The sequence below is a fragment of the Gopherus flavomarginatus genome, chromosome 11 (assembly GCF_025201925.1).
Source record: "Gopherus flavomarginatus isolate rGopFla2 chromosome 11, rGopFla2.mat.asm, whole genome shotgun sequence".
NCBI lineage: Eukaryota > Metazoa > Chordata > Testudines > Testudinidae > Gopherus > Gopherus flavomarginatus.
This window is the reverse complement of record NC_066627.1, coordinates 5,300,635-5,322,366: the sequence shown is the minus strand read 5'-3', so window position 1 is coordinate 5,322,366 and position 21,732 is coordinate 5,300,635. Positions and strand designations below refer to the sequence as shown.

Genomic DNA, 21,732 nt, shown 5'->3' with positions numbered 1-21,732 from the left:
TCTCACTCCCCTCCCAGAGCTGGAATGGAACCCAGGAGTCCTGGCTCCTAACCCTGCTGCTCTAACGACTAGACTCCACTCCTCTCCCAGAGCTTGGGATAGAAACAGGAGTCGGGACCCTCACTCCAGTCCTCTACACCTCACTGCCAATCCCTTTTGTTTCCTCTTTCATTCCCAGTTCTTACCTTAAAAAAAAAAATCCACACAAAAAACATAAACAAGGGGGTGGGGCAAAACCAAACAACACTTTGTTAATGTGCAAAGTTCCTTTATGTTTATTTTAATTCACAGCTGACAAATAGCTGACATTTCTCCCGTGAATTTGAACGTTAAAGGCCCATAGGCAGGTTTCAGGTAGCGGGAAATAGTCCATAGAGGTGCTCATATTCAGGGATTTAAAGGGACCATTAAATCAGCTAGTGCAGACCTCAGCTAAGCCAGTTATCCAGTACTGAGCCAGTCACTTGTATGAACCACATTAGCATCTGAAGGTCTCACAGTTTGGGTTACCATCCTGCTAGAAATATGCCTAGAATATGTGACTAATAATAATTAGTTCTTCTCGGTCCTCAAAGGGCAGAAAAGCTATTCCTCTCCGATCCCCACAAAATAGGCTAGTTCTGAACTCCAGCTGGAAACTGGCGACCATAAGAAAACTACCATTAACCTTGTGACACCTCGGCTCAGCTAAGGTTGGAAGACTGTCCTAGAAGAGCAGGATGGCTGAATCTAGGGAAAATATCCCATGGATAATCTGTTTTGCTCCTCCGTTATCTCTCATCCCCTAATTAGGAGCTGTGCACTGGTCTGCATCAGATCATCCACCTCCACCTGAATGTTGCCGGTTTAAGGGCACAAAAGCAAAGATATTAGAACTAGCCAAAAGCCCACTATGTTTCGGGGAACTATAATGGATTGTGTTTGCTTTCAGGACTGTTGCACCCTAGATGTTAGAGGGTTCGTTGGGCACGAGAAGGAAAGAGAATTGAAATCAACGAAGCGTCAGACAAGTATCAGAGGGGTAGCCGTGTTAGTCTGAATCTGTAAAAGCAGCAAAGAGTCCTGTGGCACCTTATAGACTAACAGACATTTTTGGAGCATGAGCTTTCGTGGGTGAATACCCACTTCATCAGATGCATGAAGTAGGTATTCACCCACGAAAGCTCATGCTCCAAAAATGTCTGAAGCGTCAGACAGTGCTTAAAAGCCTGGGGCGGATCCCAGCTCATAGCTGGGGCGGCGGGATCCCAACTCATAGCTGCAGTGAATAAAGAGAAATACAGTCCCTGAAATCAATAGAGCTTTAAAACCCTCCGAGGAAAGAATCAAAGCTATCTGTTGGACACCATCACCATCTACTGGACGTAGATGGAAGCAGCAGTGGAAACCAGCTAAAGGCTGAGAGAGGGAGAGACACGGTGGGGGGAGTTGATACCTTTTTTTGGACCAGCTTCTGTCCATGAGAGAGAGAAGCTTTCGAGCTCCACAGGGCTGGGGCAGAACTTGATGCTTTCATCAAAAGACGCTGGTCCAATAAAAGTTACCTGACCCACCTTGTCTTTCTCATGTCCTGGGACCAAACATTCCCTGTTCTGTTCATTCCCTCTGAAGCACCTGGCATTGGCCACTGTTGGAAGACAGGATACTGGGCTAGATAGACCATTGCTCTGACCCAGCATAGCCGTTCTTATGTTCTCATCTACACTGCAAACAAGCAAAGTCTGATGGTCATGAAGAAAGTGTCCAGTAGAAATCAGAAGCCGAGTGGTTTCCAATGGCCCTTAAATCAGGATGTATAAAACCGAGGATGCCCTGTGGGATCCCAGAGATAGCTCACCCCAATTGTCCTACTAGCCCTTCCTCGAAGGTGATAGGGCTTCAGCAGAAGAATCCACAAAGGGAGCTACAGAAGTGCTACCAACACAGACCAGCCGTGTGGAACGACGCCCTCTACTGGAGAGTTCCCAGGGCTGAGAAGGCACAAAGAGATTTCATTTCAGAGACTGGGTCTGTTGTGGCCTTTAAAATCTGGGACCTGCAAATTCCCTGATGAGCCCAGCCTCTTCCTGGTGACAGACGCAAGAATTGGTAGTTTAGATTTTTACCGGTATGTGGCTAAACCTTTATAAAGCCAAGTCAATTGGCCAGAGGGAAACTTAATATCAGGCAATTGTTTTTGATCACTTAAATCAGTCCCTTTCCTGCCAAGGCTTTCCCAAAGCAGGGTTTCCAAGCCAGATGGGACCATGGTGATCACATGGCCTCAAAGTCCCTTAAGACAAGAGTCGCTGGACTCCTGGGAGGGTGATAAACGTAGCAGAAATACTACAAAACTGGTGACTGATGATTAGAAGTAAATGTTGAAAGAAATTTTATGGATCAGTCTATAACAGCTGGGCCCAATGCTAGTCTGTTTCATTTGACTGCATGTGTATTTTGAGTTCAGTCCATACTGGGTATCTGACCGTGATTTCTAAATCTAGTGATTTACCATGATCTGTGTGGCCCTTGGTGAATTAATAAACGTCTTGATTGGTTAAGGATAAGCAAGTGCCCTGATTTGGGAAATAGCAGAACCTAGCATTTGAATAAGTAAGCTGCATGGACTCAACAAACCAGGCTTTATCCTCATTCAATTCCAGTTCACTATGGAATATATTTATCCAACTGGCAAATCTACTTTGCTAGATTTAAACTCTAACAGGCACCTCGGCAAATGCATAAAATGGACACCCAATCATGCCTACAATTCTCACTACGCCCTGTGCAGTATAGAAATGCTACTGTTCCCATTGTCCAGATGGGCAAAGTGAGGGTCAAATTTTTCAAAGTGATTCAGGGGCCAAACCCCATTTTTAGCAGTGACTTGGTCACATGGAAGCTTTTAGTGGGACTGAGGTGCCTAAATCACTTTCACCCTTCAATCGCTTGATACGTCAGTTTCCCTAATTTGACCCACCCAAAGACTCATGGAAGACAGTTGCTCCCAGCCAGGGACTGAATCCAGGACTCGTCAGCCCCACAACAGCCTTCCTATTACTAGCTAATACCATTGGACTCTCCAGCCACATCCCTGATTTCCAGATATTAACACAAGAGCAAGTCAAAGAAGCTCAAGCCGTGTAACCACTGTGCCCCTCGGTGAGTTACCAGCATCAGGGATTGAAGCTTGTGATCTTAGTGCATGAGCTAAAAGACCCACCTTGGGTAGCTGCGCCTAGCTGTGACCCAACAACCGCTAGAGTAGGAGGATGTACCACGTGGATGCACAAGAATGTCCAGGCCAACGCTGGTTGGTCCACTTCAAGATAGTCTTAAAACTGGGGCAGCGGGATGGTGGCAGGCGGAGTGGGGTCTTTGGTGAACTTGATGTCCCGACAGAACAAGATGGGCTCCTGGCCCAGGCCGAGGCGGTACTGCCACACGTAGAGGCTCTGTTTGGGTTCCAGGGTAGCCTGGAAGGTCTCCTCTTCCTCCCGGGCTTCAGTCCAGTCCTCCTTCTCCGTCTTGACACTGCTCCCGCCGTACTGGGCCGAGAGGGAGAACTGGGCCTTGACGACAGCCGCCGTCAACTCCCCGGCCCCAAGTGAGCCGGACGCCCCCACGTTCCAGTTGCGCCCGACGCAGGCCACCTTCTCCTTGGCAAAACCCACCTTCCGGGCCACGACATGAGTCCAGGTGATGGGGGTGTCCGAGTCATTGGAGAGAGTTTTGATGCACTCCCACCCGCTGAAGGAGGGGCCCCTGGTCAGGGCCAGCCCCCCAGGAAGGAAACTCACCAGGTCAGGGTGGATGGAGTAGACTGCAGCCACGTTGGCGTTGATAAAACTCTTATAGAGGTGGAACTGAGCTCCCCATCTTTGGTCCACCGTGACCAATGCCCAGTAGCTCCCAATGCCAAAGTAGTATAGCCCCAGGCAGCACTGGGGATGGAGGGGGATGTCTTCACCCCTGGAGTCTGTGCTTAAATCGCACACACCACGCACAACCCCCTGGCCAAAGAAGAGGATGAAGAAGAAATCGGCGCGTTTCATGTAGTGGTCCCCGCCACGGCAATTGGGATGCAGCTCGTAGACTCGAGCTCCTTCATCTGTGCTCAGGTCCTGTACCACCCGGTAGGAGTCGCCCTTGATGATGTAGATGTCCGGGTCCCTCTCAGAGCCCAGGTAGTGATCCCCGCCCTGGCATGAGGGGTGCAGGCCCCGGATCTCGATGCAGCGTCCAGTCTCCAGATGGTCTGTCCGCAAATAGCAGCCCAGGTCAGAGCGGACCACGAAGTCTCCGTGTCTCTTCCGGAAGATGCCGGTGCCGGGAGCGTCTTTCCGTGGGACGATCCTGGCCATCGAGCCTCAGACCCTGAGGGAGACAGCAAGGAGAGGAAAGGAGTCGGGGGGGAAGGATTATAGGACAATAGCCAGGCACTGCCCCAACTGGCTGGTCCCTGCGTGAGACAGCTTAGCACTGGCGAGATGCTCCTTTCCTGCTCTCCTGCCGTACATCAGGGAGAATTTACAACCAGAAACTCGTGGATCTGCCAGGAAACATCAGGGCTTGCGGAGAGAGAAAGACCCAAAAGCCCACCGGGTTTCAGAGACACGGCCGCTGCTCCAGCAGGCGTCTCTAGCGTCACCCTTCCTGGGCTGGGAAGTGGTGTAGGTTACGCAACAGATGTTGCAAGACCGGCAGGGAAGAAGAAAGAAATTGTGTAAACACAGTGTCCTGGGGCCGGGCTTGGAGATTGGAGTGGAAGGGGTGTGAGAAAGGCAGAGTTTGTAAGATACGGGCCCCACGTAGGACTGACGAGAGGGGGACAAAGAGAAAGCAATTGTACCAGAGCCCCAAGCTCAGAGGGTCCCCTGACTGTAACTGGGGCAAAATGGGGGAGGGTGCGGTCCCAGCAAACATAATGAACCATGGCCCCCAATTTCTCTAAAGGGGCCTGCAGTGTTGTCTAGTGAGTAGAGCTCTGGGCTGGCAATCAGGACACCAGAATTCTAGACCTGGCTCTGCTGCCAGGCAAGACCTTGGGCAAGTCACTTCCCCTGTGTGTGTAACTCAGTTTCCCCGCTGGCTGGTCTACGTAGACTGTAAGCTCTTCAGTACAGGGCTTTTCTCTCACAATGTGTATGTACAGCACCTAGCGCAGCAAGGCAGTGATCTTGCCTGGGGACTCCTGCAGTAGACATAATTAACCGCTACCACTTTATTCTCTCCAGGCCGTTGAGACGAGGCCAAGATAGCTCCATCGCCAGAGACCCTGACCCTTCTCTCCTGCATGGTTGGGCAACCCAGCTCATGATACCTCCCAACTCTTGGGCCAGAAAGCCCATGGACATGCCCTCGGCTCTTTGCCCTGTCTCTTCCCTCCCCATCCCCACTGGGGCTACTCCCTCCAAAACCGACATTTTCTCCTGAAAACATTACGAACTGAGGGGTCTACGGGACTATCAATGGCCTTGAGGCAGAGGTGAAAGTAAGCTGGTGCGCCCTGTACCAGCAAGAGCCGGTGCTCCGTACAGGGGTGGATCGGCTTCCCCGGTGGCAATTTAAAGGGCCTGGGGCTTCCAGCTGCTGCTACCACAGCCCCACCAGAACTCCGCCAGAGGCCAGGGCCCGGGGTAGCGGCAGCAGCCAGGAGCCCCCTTCCCTGGTGATTTAAAGGCCACTCCTCTTCTGGTTGAGGCCCCACCTTCCTGCCCCCCGATCACACACGGCAGCTCTTTGGGATGCTGAGATTTCAGGGGTCTCTGAGACCCATGACCACCCTCGGATGCCCTAGTTCATTTCTCAGGGTTACTTGGTCTTGTTTTGTGCCTTAGTTCCATGGCAGGAGCTTCACTATTTGACCAGCTCTGCCCCACTACCCCTATTTCCCCCTCTAGGGAGAACCCTGATGCACTGTGGGTCACTTCTGCTTTCCTTTTGGCAGCTGCTGGGGTTGAGGAGCTCAGAGCAACTTTCGATCTGGCCTTTGTCCACAGCCCAGGGGGAGTCATTCTGGATTCCCCTCTGGGGCCACTGAGGCATCCCTCCAGCCCTAGGCCAGGGGGCCCACCCCCATCTCCATGGGGCCATGGGTTTCCTCCTCCTCAGAGCGGCTCCATCCCCTTGCTGGCTCTGCCTCCCCTCACCTCTGTGTCTTCCTGAGGCCCAGCACCCCAAGGCCAGGCTGGTCCCTAAAGACCACCTAAGCTGCTACCTCACCACTAACTGCCTCAGTGAAGGGCAGTAGATCCCGCTTCACAGCCTGGACCCCTTGTACTGGCTCAGCAAGCACTACCTGGGCTATCAGACGGACCCCAAGGTCTACATCATCTGGGGCAAGTCCTTCCGGGTGGTGGAGGACCTGAGCACAGACCAGAGCGGCTCTGTTGGGATGCTGCTCTGCTAGGCAGACCACGCCACACCTTCTGTGTCTACTGCCTGGAGCAGGGCGTCATCCTGTCCACCAAGGACCTGAGCCAGCCCCACCAGCTCGCCCCCAACCCCATTCACCCTAAGCGCTGCCAGGGCCTTTGCTACCTCTGCACTGTCTCCCACAAGACACTGGTCATGGTGGACGACAAGTGGAGAGCCAATGTGAGGACCCACCCAAGCCTTACAAGGGGAATTTTCTCCACAGGGGTGGCTCCAGCCCCCAGCACGCCAAGCACGTGCTTGGGACGGCATGCCGCTGGGGGTGCTCTGCTGATTGCCAGGAGGGCGTCAGGCAGGCAGCCTTCGGGGGCTTGCCTGCAGAGTGTCCGCTGGTCCCGCGGCTCCGGTGGACCTCCCGCAGGTGTGCCTGCGGACCACCCGCCACCGAAGCCGCGGGACCAGCGGACCCTCCGCAGGCACGCCTGCGGGAGGTCCACCGGAGCCGCGGGACCGGCGACCGGCTGAGCGCCCCCCGCAGCATGCCGCTGTGCTTGGGGCGGCAAAATGTCTAGAGCTGCCCTTGCTTCTCCACCCACCCCAACCTGCTCAGCTTCCTGCCCACGGGGCTCCTGACCCTCACCAGGGGCATCTCCATCCACAGCTGCGACTGCATCAAGGCAACACGTCTGACGTATCCATCACCCAGACTGAGAAGGTGGCTTCCACCAAGCAGGAGATGTCCAGCATCAGGTGCAGCTGGGATGTGGCCACCACCAGCTCTTTCAAAACCATCACCACCACTGGCCTCATCGCCCAGGCCCAGTTCTCCCTGGCGGCCCAGCCCAGACAAAGCAGGAGGAGGACTGGACTGAAGCCCTGGAGAATGAGGCAATGCTGCAGGTGACTGTGAGACCCAAGCAGAGCTTCTCTGTATGGCAGTACCTCCTCAGCCTGGGCCAGGAGCCTGTCCTCTTGTGCTACAAACCTACCGGACCCTCCTCTCTCCCTTTGCCTTCATCCTCCTGAGCCTCTTGGAGACAAAGCCCGCAGATGATGCTGTGACCATCCCATGGGGGCTGCCTAGCCAGATCCTCTTGGATTGAGTGTCACGTTGGCCTCCTAGAAATCTGTGGGATGAAATCAGTTCCTCGAAATCCGTGCTCACAGTTTCCCTCTGTCTTCCTCCCCACCTGCCCACCTGGCTCATCTGCCTCTCCTGAGCGGCTCTCCCAATGCAGATGATTTAATTAATTCTCCTCTCAGTCTCTTATGGTTATGGCTAGGTGCGGCAGAATTCGATTTTTACACTTTTTTCAAATTTGACAGATACGATCGATGTTTGTTTTTAAGCATTTTCTTCCATTTTGATAAATTTCAATTTTCACAGTTATGCAAAATTATGGCCTTTAACCTTTTGTTATTTAAAAAAAATATCTATTTACATTTTCACAGTTGTGGGAAATTGACTGGGATCAGACAATGGAGGAGGACAGACAATAATTATTTAATGACAGTGGACACTGAGATTCAAAAAGTTAAAGCTTTATGGCCAGTAAAACACAATTTGTCAACAGCACATGGCCAATATACGGTGTAAATGGCCTTAAATCAAAGTCTAGTAATTATGCAAACAGCATTTTCCTTACCTTGCCTAGCTGTTGATTTTGATTATTATTGTGAAATCAACGTTTACCGACATTTAAAGATAAAAATCTAATCCTCCTGCAGCCTGAATTCTGCTTTGGGATCATTTTGGGGTGGAACCTGTGGCGGAATGCATTTGTCAATCCCGAATAAAGCATTGATTTTTGTCAGCGTTCACCAAGTTCTTGGCATTGAATTTCCTTGCTTTTCTCCTTTCTTTCTCTTTGGGGGCTATAGAAGGGGGGGAAATGGAGGAGAAAGAAGGAAAGCGGCAGGGACCTATGAAAGGCCCTTGAGTTGGGATCTCTGTGAGACGGCCGGGGAGCAGAGCGGGTTGAAACCAAATATGTGGGAAATTTAGTGTGCCAGGCCTAAGAACCCACACGGAGCCATAGAGGCCTCCAAGACTCTTCGGCACTGGCAATCCCCATCTCTCCATGGCTCCTGGCAGTGGACCAACTGATCCAGGCAGGTATTTCTGGTGACCACATGCAGGCTCTTCCCAGCCCATGGCATTGGCAAGTGCTTGGGCTAGGAAAAAGAGACAGAGGTTGAGACATGGTCCATCCCTGGTTGAGTCTGTTCAATGAGCCAAACCAGTGGCCATGGACTTCCCCGCTAGGTCCGTCTCTTTGTCTCTTCACCCTTAGACCCAGCTCAGACCCTCCCACTCCAGCAGCCCGGCGCCTTTTCCCCTTTGGTCCCCAGCTCAGTCCCCACATCCCGCCTTCTGGGGTTTCCCACTACCAGTTGTCAATCGTTCAGTCCTTGGGGAATCTTGCTCCCTCTCTGGAAGCTGGGTTGGTTCCAAGCTGTTCTTTGCCGACCCCCGGACAGCGAGGGGACATACCCACTTCCTGTGCCAGGAGCAGCATTAACTGGTGTACACCCACCGGCCAGCAAGGCAATGTGCAGAGAGAAACTGAGGCACGCACCGGCTTCATACAAATTGTACAGAAAATGGCCACTTCGTCCCACCCCTACCACTGCCCTGAGTCTATATATACCTGCTCCCCACACCACCCTCCAGCCCAAGCCCTACTTACCTCCCCACTCCAGGGCTGCCGGGGGAGGGGCAAGTGAAGCAATTTGCGCCAGGCCCCGGGCCCCAATGAGAATATAGTATTCTATAGTGTTGCAACTTTTTTTATGGAAGGGGCCTCCGAAATTGCTTTGCCCCAGGACCTCTGAATCATCTGGGCGGCCCTGCCCCCCTCTGGGCTCTCCTGATCCCTCCCCAGCAGCAGCAATCCTTTGCTCTCCACAACCCCACCACCCTCAGCTCCTGCCCTCCCCAATCCCATCTGCTCCCCATTGCTCCTGCAAGTCTTCTCGGGGCGGGCAAGACAGATGGTTACACAGTCCCCTCCCCTCTGCAGCCTTCTGGGGGTGATCGGCTGGCCTGCGCTCCATCTTTTCCCTGGCTGGGGCCACTGCTCCCCTCCAATCCAATTAGGTGCCACTAGCATCAGGGGAGGAGACCTTCCTCACATATCGGGCTGGCACAGCCAGGTCCCACCCTTGCCAGGCAGAGGGGATCTCCAGAAGGATTTCCTAGGGGCTCGGCTCTAGGAGAGAAGCAGGCTCAGGGGTGAGGTTCTGCAGGGGTGGCTGACACCACCAGGCCACGGGCACCCTCCCCTGGAAGACCACCACCACAGGAAGCACTGCCTTGGAAGGCCGGACCAAGTCACAGCTTCCTCCTGGTCCCTGATTGGCCCAGATGCTCTATTTGAACCCAGGAGGGGTTCCAGAAAGTGGCTGTGCAAGGAAGCCAGCTAGAGATGGACCCATCTCTCGGTTCAGTCTGCTGACCCCAGCCCAGGCCTGAAAGGGCAACTCCAGTCCCGACCCCTAGCATCGGTACTTGGGCTTTGCCACCAACTTTTGCCCCTGATCCTGGTCCCCAGCTCAGAATATTGCTCTTATACCCCAAACTAAGGTCTGGGATCTCTCTGGCATCAGCCCTGACCACCTAAACCCTGGGCATGACACAGAGGCAGTAGCAGGCCCACACAAAGTGAGGGTCTTTTGAGGGGTGCAGGAGCAATCTGGCGGGGGGTAGTGAAACTTCCTGCTGCTCCTTGCGACCTTCCTCATCACTAAGGGCCAGGGAAGCTAGTAGCTCTGGGCGGTGAATCGCAATCCATTTTGGGAACAGAATCGGCACAAAGTCAGGTCACTCCTCGGGCTTGTCTACCCAGAGCTGGAGTTTAATCCCCCACTTCTCCAATTAGTGCCCAATGCCCATGCCCGCCTCATGGAATCCAGCTAATCTTGGCAAGTGACCCACACCCACATGGTGCAGAGGGAGGCAGACCTCTCCCAGGTCTCTGCCAAGCTCCGCTAAGGGAAAATTGCTTCCCTGCCCCATTTACGGCAACCAGCGAGACTCCATGCCTATGAGCAAAAACCAGCCAGATGAGCACCTGAGAGAGAGGATACTCGGAGCCACCTCAGACCTTAGCCCTCCCTGTCCAATGGCCCCTCTCCAGCCATCCCTGGGGCTTCCGAGGAAGGTGATTCAAAAATAACTTCCCAGCATACACTGGGTGGGAAATCCCTTCCTGACCCCTACCAATGGCTGGCTGGAACCCTGAAGCATGACCATTAGGAACAGAGGACAATTGGCTCCAAGGTTCCTTCCACGTCACACAATCGCGCTCATGCATTTGCCTAGCTCAGCCTTAAATCTTCTTGATTATTTGCTCCCACACCTCCTATTGGAAGCCATTTCAGCACCTCACCCCTCTGGTGGTGAGAACCCTCCTCCTACTTTCCAGCTGGAGTTGGTTAATGGCCCGTTTGCAGCCATTTGTTCTCATGCCAACATTGTCCTTTAGCTTCAATAGCTCTTCACCCTCCCTGGTATTTAGACCGCCCCCGGCCTGATGTATTTATAGACGGCAGACAGATCCCCTCTCGGTCGGTTCTTTGCTAGACTAAACAAGCCCAGCTCTTTCACTCCCCTCCCGTCAGCCCGACTCTGTTCCCCTGGTCGTCCCTTCTCGATACCTGCTCCAGTTTAAATCCCTCCTTCTAGAACGGCTGGGGCCCAGAAAAGCTCTGGCCTTGTCCAGGGATGTCCACATAGCCCCCCATGTCTCCTGGAAGCCCTCCAGGATGTCTCCAGTGGCCGCTCAGTGTGGCAAGCCTCTACAGCAAAGTGGCACTGGAGCCCAGCTGCTGAGATAAAGACCGGGGAGGTCCAGTTCTCCTTGGTGCCGTGATACCATAAGTCACCAGGTTACTCAGGCAGGTTTGCAAAGGATGAGTCTTAAATCTGGTTTGGTTGAGGCCCATGGCAGTGGGATTTTTCAGTCCTGTCCGCTTTTAATGGCAGTGTCACAATGGGGCCATCACCACCTACTGGCCATGGGGGATGGGGGGCAGGGGGAATGGGCGGGGGGAAGCAGCAGAAGTGGGGCCCAGGGACAGCCCCAAAGACCCGTGAGTTCAGGCCGTCTTATGATGCCCCCAGCAGGGTGCAGAATAGCTCAGAGCTCATGTGCTTTCTCTCTACCACCTGCATGTAGGTGGGTGACTAGGCCACAGGTCCTTTCTCATCTTCTGGCGCCAGCTCCCCTCTGACCCCAGGATGGGGGACCGGCTGGCTCAGGGGGCGGGGTATGGGACATGGGGCCTTTCCCCTCTAGGGGGCGCCAGCTCCCATCTGGCCCCAGGATGTGGAACCAGTTGGGTCAAAGAGAGGGGAATGGGATACAGGACCTTTCCCCTCCAGGGGGCACCAGCTCTGATCCAGCCCTTTTAGGGGGCATAAGGATATCAAGTTTGAGCTATAGGTCCAAGTAGTTTCCAGCTGCTTCTTAAAGGGACAGGTGCATTCATGGTGCAAATAAAGTCCCCTCAATGGGCAGCAGCCCCGTTGCCCTCTCCTCAATTGCCATATCCCTCCACCCCAGGGGAGAGACTATTTGTAGAGCCCAAGGGTGGGGCTGTGGTAGAGGCACATGTAGGCATCGCAGAGCAGGCGTCGGGCACAGGGGGGCAGGCACTTGGGGTCCAGCACTTGGAGCTCCTCCGGGCTCATCTCCAGGTAGTCAGCCACCTCCGGGCAAGGTGTGACCTGCGGGATATTGAAGCCATTCTGGCCACCTGGAAAGGAAGGAGGGGGAAGGAAGGAGTTAAAAAGGAGAGAGGGAAAGAGAGAAGGAGGAAAAGGAGAGAAAAAGAATAAATAAAATAGCAGAGGGAGGGAGGGCAGATATGGAAATGGGGAGAAGATGGGAACGAGAAAATAGAGAGAGGAAGAAAGGAATGAGAAAATGGAGCAAAAAAAGGAATGAGAAAATTAACAGAGAAAGAAGGGAGAGGAGGAATGGATAAAGAAAACGGGAATGGAAAATGGGAAGAGGAGAATGGAGAAATGGAGAGAGGAGATGAGAAAAAAGAGAGAGAGGAAAAACGAATGGAAACAAAAGAGGGAGAAATAAGGAGTGACAAAACCTAGAAAGAGAGGGAAGGAAAAAGTGAAGAGAAGGATGGCTATAAAGGAGGAGAGATTGGGAAAAAAGCAAAAGGAGAGGGAGAAGGGGAAAGACAAGTGTAAAACAGAAAACGGAGAAAATAGAGAGAAGACAGAAAAGGAAAGAGCGGGAAGGAGAAAATGGAGAGAAGAATATAAAGGGGAGAGAGGGGGAATGGGAAAGAGAAATGAGAGAGAGACGAGAAAATGAAGAGGGACTCATAAGTGGGAAGGGGGAAGAAATGAGACAGAAGAGAAAATGAAAAGGAGAAAATGGAGAGAGAGGAGGAAAGGGAAGTGAGAGAAAGAAAAAAGAAGAGGAAGGAGAAGCTGAAAAGAGAAGGAGCAAATGGAGAGAAAGAGGGAAGGAAAAGAGAGCAAAGAGGAGGTGGGGGAAAGCAGAAGGAGAAAGGGAGAGAAGGACAAACAGACGGAAAGAGGGAAGGAAAAGGGGAGATTGGTGAGAATGGAAGAAAAGGAAGGAAGGCGAAAATGAGAGAAGGAAAAGAGGGAAGAGCTGGAGAAAAAAGGGAGGAAAATGGAAACAGGGATGGAAAGAAGAGAAAAGAAAGAAAAGAGGGAAGGAGAAAATTGAGAGAGAGAAAATAGCTGCAAAGAGGGAAGGAAGACAGGAGTCTCCCTGCTGCAATTTCTGGGGTGCCCACCAGGGGCAGCTCCCAGCCATGTCCCCTGCAGATACCCCCCGCCCCCTTAAAGGGCCGGCGCGCAGCTCACCCTGGCGGTCGGCCATGCTGTCAAAGAAGAGCCATTGGCCGCGGCGTGGGCCGTGGCGGGCGAAGGCCACGTAGTGGCTGGTCTGAATGCAGAGGGCGGCGTAGAGCTGCATAGTCTGGCGGGGCGGGGGGCCTGATGGGGGCGGCAGGTGCTCCAGCTCGGGGGGTAGGCGCAGGGTGCGGGGGCGGTGGGAGCGCCGGGCGCGGTGACGGTGAACCTGAGTGGGGGGGAGGGGGTGATTATGGGGAACAGCATGTCCCAGAACCCACCCCAGACACCAAACTCTGCCTCCCCCCCCCAATACTCCCTGCATCCTCCATCCCCCTCTCCCTCCACCCCCATCTCCATGTCTCCCCCTGGTTGCCAGCGGGCGGTACCTGCTGGCAGCAGAGAGCGCAGTACTGACGGGTGCTCCCTGCCCCGATGCTGGGGTCCCCGAAGCACTGGGGGCATTCGCTCAGCGCCAGAGCCTGGCAGATGCAGCACTCCCGGGGGGCTGCCAAAGCGGGGGGGGGGGGTGTCAGTCACAGCGCCGGCACTCCAGGGCCAACCCCCTCCACACTGCTTCTCCTCCCCCACTACATCCCTGCCCCCTCCCGCTACCCTCTCCCCAACACCCCCATCTGCGCCTGCCCCTCCTCCACCACTGCCTTCTGCCCCTTCCCCTCCTCCAACCTCTTTCTGCCTCTCCTCTCCCTCCACCTCCCTGCCACTGTCCCTCCACCCATCTTTCTGTGCCCCTCCCTCATTACCTCCTTCTGCCCCCACCCTCTGCCTACCTCCCCCACCACCTCTTCCTGCCCCTCCCCGCATCTCCCCATGCTCCTCCCCCACCCCTTCCTTCTGACCTCCCAGCGCCCCCCACCACCTCCTTCTGCCCCCAACCCTCTTGTGCCCCCGCCCCCTTCTCCTTGCTGACCCCTCCCCTTCCCCGCAACCACCCCCCTCCTCACTGGCCCCCACTTCCTTCTGTCCATCACTCACTGCCACCTTCCTCACTTCTCCTGCCCCCGCCCACCTCCTGGCTGTCCCCTCCCGCTCTTGCTACCCATCCCCCCCAGCCCTCCCCCGACCCCCCCTTACTGTCCTCCAGCAGGTCAGTAAGGTCCAGCTCCAGGCTAGGCAGGATGGTGGCAAAGGCCTTGTAGTCTTTGCCATTGCGGGGCATCTGCAGGATGAGGCAGGAGGGAGCCTGGTGGGGGGTAGGGGCAAGAGGGGGTTAGTGAGGGGGGCAGGGAGGGGGGATCAGGACTCCAGCCTCCACCCAACACCCAGCTCCTGCCCCCCGTTCCCCGCCTCTCACCTCAGTGAACTTGAGGTCACCAGCAGCCAGTGACCGTTCCAGCAGCTGCTGCACTGTGGGGACCCCCCGCCCAGCACCCCCTGCACTCCCCTCCATGAAGATCTGGTAGAAGATGCAGCCCTGGGGGTCCTTGTCCGCCGACCTGGGCGGGGGGAGAGAGAGATGGGGTTAGTGGGGGGGTGAGAGATGGGGTCAGTGGGGGGGGTGAGAGATGGCGTTAGTGCGGGGGGTGAGAGATGGGGTTAGTGCGGGGGGTGAGAGATGGGGTCAGTGGGGGGGGTGAGAGATGAGGTTAGTGCGGGGGGTGAGAGATGAGGTTAGTGGGGGGGGTGAGAGATGGCATTAGTGCGGGGGGTGAGAGATGGGGTTAGTTCGGGGGGTGAGAGATGGGGTCAGTGGGGGGGTGAGAGATGGGGTTCGTTCAGGGGGTGAGAGATGGGGTTAGTTCGAGGAGTGAGAGATGGGGTCAGTGGGGGGGGTGAGAGATGGGGTTAGTGCGGGGGGTGAGAGATGAGGTTAGTGGGGGGGGTGAGAGATGGCATTAGTGCGGGGGGTGAGAGATGGGGTTAGTTCGGGGGGTGAGAGATGGGGTCAGTGGGGGGGGTGAGAGACGGGGTTAGTGCGGGGGGGTGAGAGATGGGGTTAGTTCGGGGGGTGAGAGATGGGGTCAGTGGGGGGGGTGAGAGATGGGGTTCGTTCGGGGGGTGAGAGATGGGGTTAGTTCGGGGGTGAGAGATGGGGTTCGTGCGGGGGCAGAGAGAGAGATGGGGTTAGTGCGGGGGGGTGAGAGATGGGGTTAGTGCGGGGGGGGTGAGAGATGGGGTCAGTGGGGGGGTGAGAGATGGGGTTCGTGTGGGGGGAGAGAGAGATGGGGTTAGTGGGGGGGTGAGAGATGGGGTTAGTGCGGGGGGTGAGAGATGGGGTTCGTGCGGGGGCAGAGAGAGAGATGGGGTTAGTGGGGGGGGTGAGAGATGGGGTTAGTGCGGGGGGGTGAGAGATGGGGTCAGTGGGGGGGTGAGAGATGGGGTTCGTGTGGGGGGAGAGAGAGATGGGGTCAGTGGGGGGGGTGAGAGATGGGGTTCGTGTGGGGGGAGAGAGAGATGGGGTTAGTGCGGGGGGGTGAGAGATGGGGTTCGTGCGGGGGGTGAGAGATGGGGTCAGTGGGGGGGGTGAGAGATGGGGTTAGTGCGGGGGGGTGAGAGATGGGGTCAGTGGGGAGGTGAGAGATGGGGTTCGTGTGGGGGGAGAGAGATGGGGTTAGTGGGAGGGTGAGAGATGAGGTCAGTGGGGAGGTGAGAGATGGGGTTAGTGCGGGGGGGTGAGAGATGGGGTCAGTGGGGAGGTGAGAGATGGGGTTCGTGTGGGGGGAGAGAGATGGGGTTAGTGGGAGGGTGAGAGATGAGGTCAGTGGGGAGGTGAGAGATGGGGTTAGTGCGGGGGGGTGAGAGATGGGGTTAGTGGGGGGGTGAGAGACGGGGTCAGTGGGGGGGTGAGAGATGGGGTTAGTTCAGGGGGTGAGAGAGATGGGGTTCATGCGCAGGGAGAGAGAGATGGGGTTAGTGGGGGGGGAGAGAGAGATGAGGTTAGTGCGGGGGGGTGAGAGATGGGGTCAGTGGGGGGGTGAGAGATGGGGTTAGTGCGGGGGGTGAGAGATGGGGTTAGTGGGGGGGTGAGAGATGGGGTTCGTGCGTGGGGAGAGAGAGATGGGGTCAGTGGGGGGGTGAGAGATGGGGTCAGTGGGGGGGGTGAGAGATGGGGTTAGTTCGAGGGGTGAGAGATGGGGTCAGTGGGGGGGAGAGAGAGATGGGGTCAGTGGGGGGGGTGAGAGATGGGGTTAGTGGGGGGGTGAGAGATGGGGTTAGTTCGAGGGGTGAGAGATGGGGTCAGTGGGGGGGGTGAGAGACGGGGTCAGTGGGGGGGTGAGAGATGGGGTCAGTGGGGGGGGTGAGAGATGGGGTCAGTGGGGGGGGTGAGAGATGCAGAGCTGGGGGGTGTTGAGGGGGGCAGAGGAGGAGCAGAAGGGGAATGTGTAGCAGGGAGATGCAGAGGGTGTGGGGAAGGGGGTTGGGAGGGGGACTTTGGGGGGAACTGGAGGAGAAGGAGATGTTGGGGAGTAGGGGGGCCGGCATGTGGGAAAGGGGGGTGGTGGGTGGGGGGTGTCTGGCGGACAGTGGTGGAGGAGGTGAAAGCTGGGCAGAAGCAGGGGGGCAGCAGAAGGGGGAGGGGTGGAGGGAGGGGAGACCCTTCCAGTCAGGCAGATGGGGAGCGGGGGGAGCTGGCCAGACAAGGGAATGGGGGTGCTGGGGGTCTTACCGGATCTGAAAGAGGGGCTCCACCTTCAGCACCCGGAACAGCAGGGTGAGGAACTCCTCGGGGTCTGGAGGGGGGAGGGGGGAACGCATGGGTGAGAGTGGGGACCCCTGCACCCCAGCCCCTCCATCCCTTCCTGCTGCACGCAGCCCCTAGCCCACATCCCCTCCCTCTGCACCCCAACCTCTTGTCCCATCTCCCCTGCCCCTCCTGTCACCCCCCCGCCCCCTTCCCTGCACCCCCGCTCCGCCTCCCCCATCCCCCCCCACCTTTCTCCTCGCTGGTGAAGCCCGGGGAGCGTCCAGCCGCCTCCAGCACCCGCCGCAAGGACATCACCTTGGTGGCGCAGACGTAGCCATGTCTGGGGAGAGCGGGGTGGGGGGTTACCCCGCTGGCAATCTGCCCACATACCCCCCCTCAGTCCCCTCCCCCTGGACAGAATCTGTCACACCCCCAGCCTCTCCCAGAGACACCCCCTCCCTTCCTCCCACCCCCAAACACCTTCTCACCCACAGAGACCCCCTTACCCCCTGGAGAAACCCTCCACATCCCCCACAGACCCCCCTCACCCCTTCATAGACCCCCACCCCCAGAGAGCCACTGCCCCCGGAGTGACCCCTCCTTCATCCCTAGAGACCCCCCTCACCCCTCCATAGATCCCTGACCCCCAGAGACCCCCCTGCACCCCTCTATAGACCCATCATCCCCAGAGACCCCCCTGCCACCTGGAGAGATCCTCTTTCATCCCCAAAGACCCCCCTCATGCCTCCATAGACCCCCCCACCCACAGAGACCTCCCTCCCCCTGCAGAGACTCCCCCCCTGTGCCCGCACTTGCGAAGGGGGTTAACGATCTCGGTTCTCAGCAGGTCCCGGATCTCCTCGTAAGATGCCCCGTCGTTCTTGTCCGCGGGGCGCAGCAGCAGCGAGTCCAGCACAGAGCTGAAGGCAAACATGCTGTGGGGGCAGGGAAGGTCAGAACTCCTGGGTTCTATCCCTGGCTCTGGGAGGGGAGTGGGGGCTAGTGGTTAGAGCAGGGAGGCTGGGAGCCAGGACTCCTGGGTTCTCTCCACAGCGTGAGGAGGAGAGTGGGGGCTAGTGGTTAGAGCAGGGGGTACTGAGAGCCAGGACTCCTGGGTTCTCTCCCCAGTTGTGGGAGGGGAGTGGGGCTAGTGGTTAGAGCAGCCGGCCGGTCGGTTGGCTGGTGGGCAGGCAGTGGGGGCTGGGAACCAGGACTCCAGGGTTCTTCTCCCCGGCTCTGGGAGGGGAATGGTGGGGAGTCACTCACCAGAAGAGGGTGGCATCGAGGTAGCAGGAGTTGCAATGGCCCTGTATCCCCTTCTTCCAGCCTATCAGGCGCTGACCCACCTCTTCACCCAGCCCCGGGGGGGTGTCCTCTAGCACCCGCTCGCTGGCATAGACCCTGAAAGCTGTGGGAGGGGAGGAAGACCTGGAGTGGGATCTCTATCCCTATCCCGCCCTCCCCTCCCATCCCTACAGGAAGACACACACACCCAGCTCTGTCCCAATCCCCCTGGAGCACTGTCCCTCATCCCCCTCAAATGCCCCCCATCCTTCCCCCTCGGCTACCGTCTCTCCCCTCACAGGTCCCAAGGGTCCTACCCAGTGAGTTGCAGCGCAGCACGGGGTTCTCAGGGGGCTGGGGCACCCCGAAGCGGGCATCGGGCCGACAGTGGCGTAGCTTGATGAAGAGAGCCTTGCCAGGTGGGCACTGAAAGTATCGCATCCCTCGGTAGATCCCATCCGTGCAGCCCGAGGGCAGCGCCTCCTCCTGGAGAGAGGGGCAGGGACTGTGTCAAGAGAGCTAGGGTCCCATTGCCCCCCAAGGGATGACCCCAGGAGGGAGGCAGCTGGGAGGCCCTATAGCCCTTCCATGGATTGACCCCACTAAAGAAGGGCTGGGAGTCCCATATCCTGCCCCATGGGAGTGACCCCACTCAGGACAGGGTTGGGGTCCCATAAACCCCCACGTCTGTCCCCTCCAGATGTCTGCCATTGTCTCACCAGCTCCAGCCCTGCAATGGTCTCCCTCACATCTGGCAGCTTCCCAGTCCAGCGGATCACCCCGTAGATTGGGGGGTCGTGCACCTCCACCACAGAGTTGATTTCCAGCGGGGGCGAAGCCAGCTCCTCCTCCTCTCCTTCCTCCTCCTCCCCTTCCCCCCGCTCCTTGGTGCTCCCCGTCAACAGGGAGGAGGGGGAGCCATGAGGGAACTCCCATTCCGGTCTGGGGGGGTATCGAATGGAGGAGGGGGACGGGAGGTCATTGAGGAGCCCTCGGGAGGAGTCATCACTCAAGGCCTTGGGGCCTTCATCAGCCTTTTCTGTAGGGAAAGGAACCAAAACAACATGGCAAACATTAAGCAGATGGGGCCTGTTTGGTGACCATCTTGGCCATCAGGTATTGACCACCACTGGGTTGGCCATCTTGGCTGTCAGGCACTGACCACCACTGGGGAGGCCAACTTGGCCAGTGTGCACTGACTGGCACTGCAGTGACCATCTTGGACAACAGGCATTGCCGCTACTAGGGGTGGCCATTTTGGCTGGCAGAAAGTGACCGCCATTGGGGTGGCCATCTTAGACAGTTAGTCGGAGGGTCTGGAAGGGATGTCATTATGTCCCATTGCATCGCTGGGAGAAAGGCCATGAGGGCAGCCATCTTGTTGGCTGAGAAAGGCTGTTGTATCTCAGTGACCGCATGGCATGGGCAGGGCCAATGCCCTGTGCAATGAAGCTGAGCCCAGAGGGCCTCCTGCCCCTGCTATTTACTGTAGGTCCTACCTTTATGTACTTTGGCGATTGGCAGGAGGATCCCATACTCTGGAGAGGGGAGGTGGCAAAGCGATTGGTCTTTGAATTTGCCATCCCATGAGCCAACGGGCTGATCCTGGAAAATAAAAGGGTTCAGGAAAGGGGCCCCCAATTATGATACTCTCAGTAAGGTTCCTGCTGTCTGGCCCCCACCCTGGAAGTTGGGGGTCAATGCCCTCTCACCAGGAAGATCCCCACAAAGACCCCTGTCATCTCCTTCTTCGGCAGATAGTCGCAGAAAACCACAGTGCCTGTGGGGGCACTGTCACCCATCCTGAAGAAGACCCGATCACCGAGCTCAAGGGGTGGAGATTTGAGGGGGTCCCCTGCGGCCAGCTGGAGCCTGGTGCATGCCCGGCGGCTGCCCCGGGGAGCCATCAGGGGGCTGCACTCAGACCCCTCCTCTGGCTCAATCCGGCTCACAGGCACAAAAACCCCGCAGTTCTCCCGGCATGAGAAGAACTTCTGGCCTCTGAAGGAGCCGTCGGTGAAACCCTTCCCAGCCGCTGATCCCTGGAGAGGAACAGAATAGAGGGGTTGTCATGGATGCCTGATACAGTCGCCCTCCATGAGGCCAGACCAGATTTGGTGCCCCCTAGAAGGGAAAGTCCCCATGTCCTAACCCCTTCCCCCTTTAGCCCACCAGGCCCGGACCTGAGCTGGCGCCCCCTAGAGGGGTAAGACCTCATGTTCCATCCCCCTCATCTAGCCAGTCCTTGACTGGAGCTGGCGTCCCCTAGAGGGGTAAGGCCTCATGTTCCATTCCCCCCGGGTCTAGCCAGTCCTTGACTGGAGCTGGCGCCCCCTAGAGGGGTAAGGCCTCATGTTCCATTCCCCCCGGGTCTAGCCAGTCCTTGACTGGAGCTGGCGCCCCCTAGAGGGGTAAGGCCTCATGTTCCATTCCCCCCGGGTCTAGCCAGTCCTTGACTGGAGCTGGCGCCCCCTAGAGGGGTAAGGCCTCATGTTCCATTCCCCCCGGGTCTAGCCAGTCCTTGACTGGAGCTGGCGCCCCCTAGAGGGGTAAGACCTCATGTTCCATTCCCCCTGGGTCTAGCCAGTCCTTGACTGGAGCTGGCGTCCCCTAGAGGGGTAAGGCCTCATGTTCCATTCCCCCCGGGTCTAGCCAGTCCTTGACTGGAGCTGGCGCCCCCTAGAGGGGTAAGGCCTCATGTTCCATCCCCCCCGTCTAGCCAGTCCTTGACTGGAGCTGGCGCCCCCTAGAAGCTCCCCCCTCACTCACCACCAGTTCCACCCCGAAGATGACTCCAACCTGCTCCTTGCCGTCTCCCATGGGTCCTCGGTAGCGCAGGACACCCCGGACCTTCTCCCCAGAGGCCGAGGTGATCTGGACCCGGACCCGGTCCCCTGGGCACAGGGCCCCCCGCCTGCCCAGCAGCCCCTCCTGTCTGAAGAGCTCCAGTCGCTCATCTCCATTGGTCACGGCCTGCAGCATCCCAGCTTGCTCTTTGCTCAGCTCCTGCGCAGCCCGGGCCGGCACCTGCACCATGGCCTCCGTGTCCAGCAGCTTGGCCCAGAAGGGGCAGTCCGGGGAGGGGGGCTCGCCTGCCTGTCTCAGGAGGCTGCCCCGGGGCACCTGCCCCTCACCTCCCCCAGAGAAATCCTGCACCAAGATGAAGAACCGACATGGCCGCATGGTGATGGGGTGGTGAGACCTGGAGGGGGGAGACAGGAGATCAGAGAGGGGCTGACTGGGGGATGAGGGGGGGGACACTGGGCTGGGGGGCACATCCAGAAGGGAGGAATAGCAGGCTGGGGGGGTCATTAGGAGGGGAGGGGGGAGACCAAGCTGGGGGGCTGATTGGGGGAGACCAGTATCCTGGAGGGGAGGGGGGAGACCAAGTGGGCAGGAGGTATCAGTGGGGGAGGCCACGTTTAGGAGATAACTGGGGGCAGCCAGGGTTGAGGGGTCAATCCCATCTGGGAGGCAGGGAGAACAGGCTGTGGGGGGAGGGAGAGACTGGGCTGAGCAGCCTGTCAGTGGGAACAGGAGTGGGGGAACCAGGCAGGGATGGGGATTGATCTAGGGGATGGGGAGTGGGAGA

At 57.3% G+C, this 21,732-nt stretch overlaps 2 protein-coding genes across 6 annotated transcripts; both read right to left on the bottom strand.

Moving 5' to 3' along the window:
• Positions 1-253: 253 nt before the first annotated feature.
• On the bottom strand, positions 254-4,618 carry LOC127031549 (uncharacterized). Its single transcript, XM_050918480.1, has 2 exons — positions 4,498-4,618; positions 254-4,356 (listed from the first exon to the last, which is right to left on the bottom strand). Exon 2 carries the CDS (start codon positions 4,341-4,343, stop codon positions 3,315-3,317), a length of 1,029 nt encoding a protein of 342 aa, XP_050774437.1. The 5' UTR covers positions 4,344-4,356; positions 4,498-4,618; the 3' UTR covers positions 254-3,314.
• Positions 4,619-7,754: 3,136 nt separating this feature from the next.
• On the bottom strand, positions 7,755-21,339 carry LOC127031535 (ubiquitin carboxyl-terminal hydrolase CYLD-like). Of its 5 annotated transcripts, none has more exons than XM_050918453.1 (15): positions 20,910-21,339; positions 19,853-20,182; positions 19,640-19,745; positions 18,860-19,179; positions 18,458-18,626; positions 18,123-18,264; positions 17,669-17,791; positions 17,105-17,196; positions 16,839-16,902; positions 14,526-14,667; positions 14,306-14,414; positions 13,600-13,718; positions 13,223-13,439; positions 12,032-12,117; positions 7,755-8,532 (listed from the first exon to the last, which is right to left on the bottom strand). In XM_050918453.1, the coding sequence occupies exons 1-15, from the start codon at positions 21,321-21,323 to the stop codon at positions 8,359-8,361; spliced, it is 2,607 nt and encodes an 868-aa protein (XP_050774410.1). In that variant the 5' UTR covers positions 21,324-21,339; the 3' UTR covers positions 7,755-8,358. The 5 variants fall into 5 exon arrangements, with proteins under 5 accessions (XP_050774410.1, XP_050774411.1, XP_050774414.1 ...); XM_050918454.1 differs by having other exon boundaries at positions 20,940-21,339; XM_050918457.1 differs by lacking the exon at positions 13,223-13,439 and having other exon boundaries at positions 8,443-8,532.
• Between the last annotated feature and the right edge of the window lie 393 nt (positions 21,340-21,732).

What these genes read in the sequence shown, in the direction of transcription:
- LOC127031535 (XM_050918453.1), bottom strand. Translation starts at nt 21,323, where the DNA reads ATGCGGCCATGTCGGTTCTTCATCTTGGTGCAGGATTTCTCTGGGGGA. An exon ending in CTTCACCAGCGAGGAGAAAG is followed by an intron (nt 16,903 to 17,104) that starts GTGGGGGGGGAT and finishes TCCCCCCTCCAG; the next exon opens with ACCCCGAGGAGTTCCTCACC. An exon ending in TGAGCCCGGAGGAGCTCCAA is followed by an intron (nt 8,533 to 12,031) that starts GTGCTGGACCCC and finishes TCTTTTTCCTAG; the next exon opens with CCCAAGCACTTGCCAATGCC.
- LOC127031549 (XM_050918480.1), bottom strand. Translation starts at nt 4,343, where the DNA reads ATGGCCAGGATCGTCCCACGGAAAGACGCTCCCGGCACCGGCATCTTC.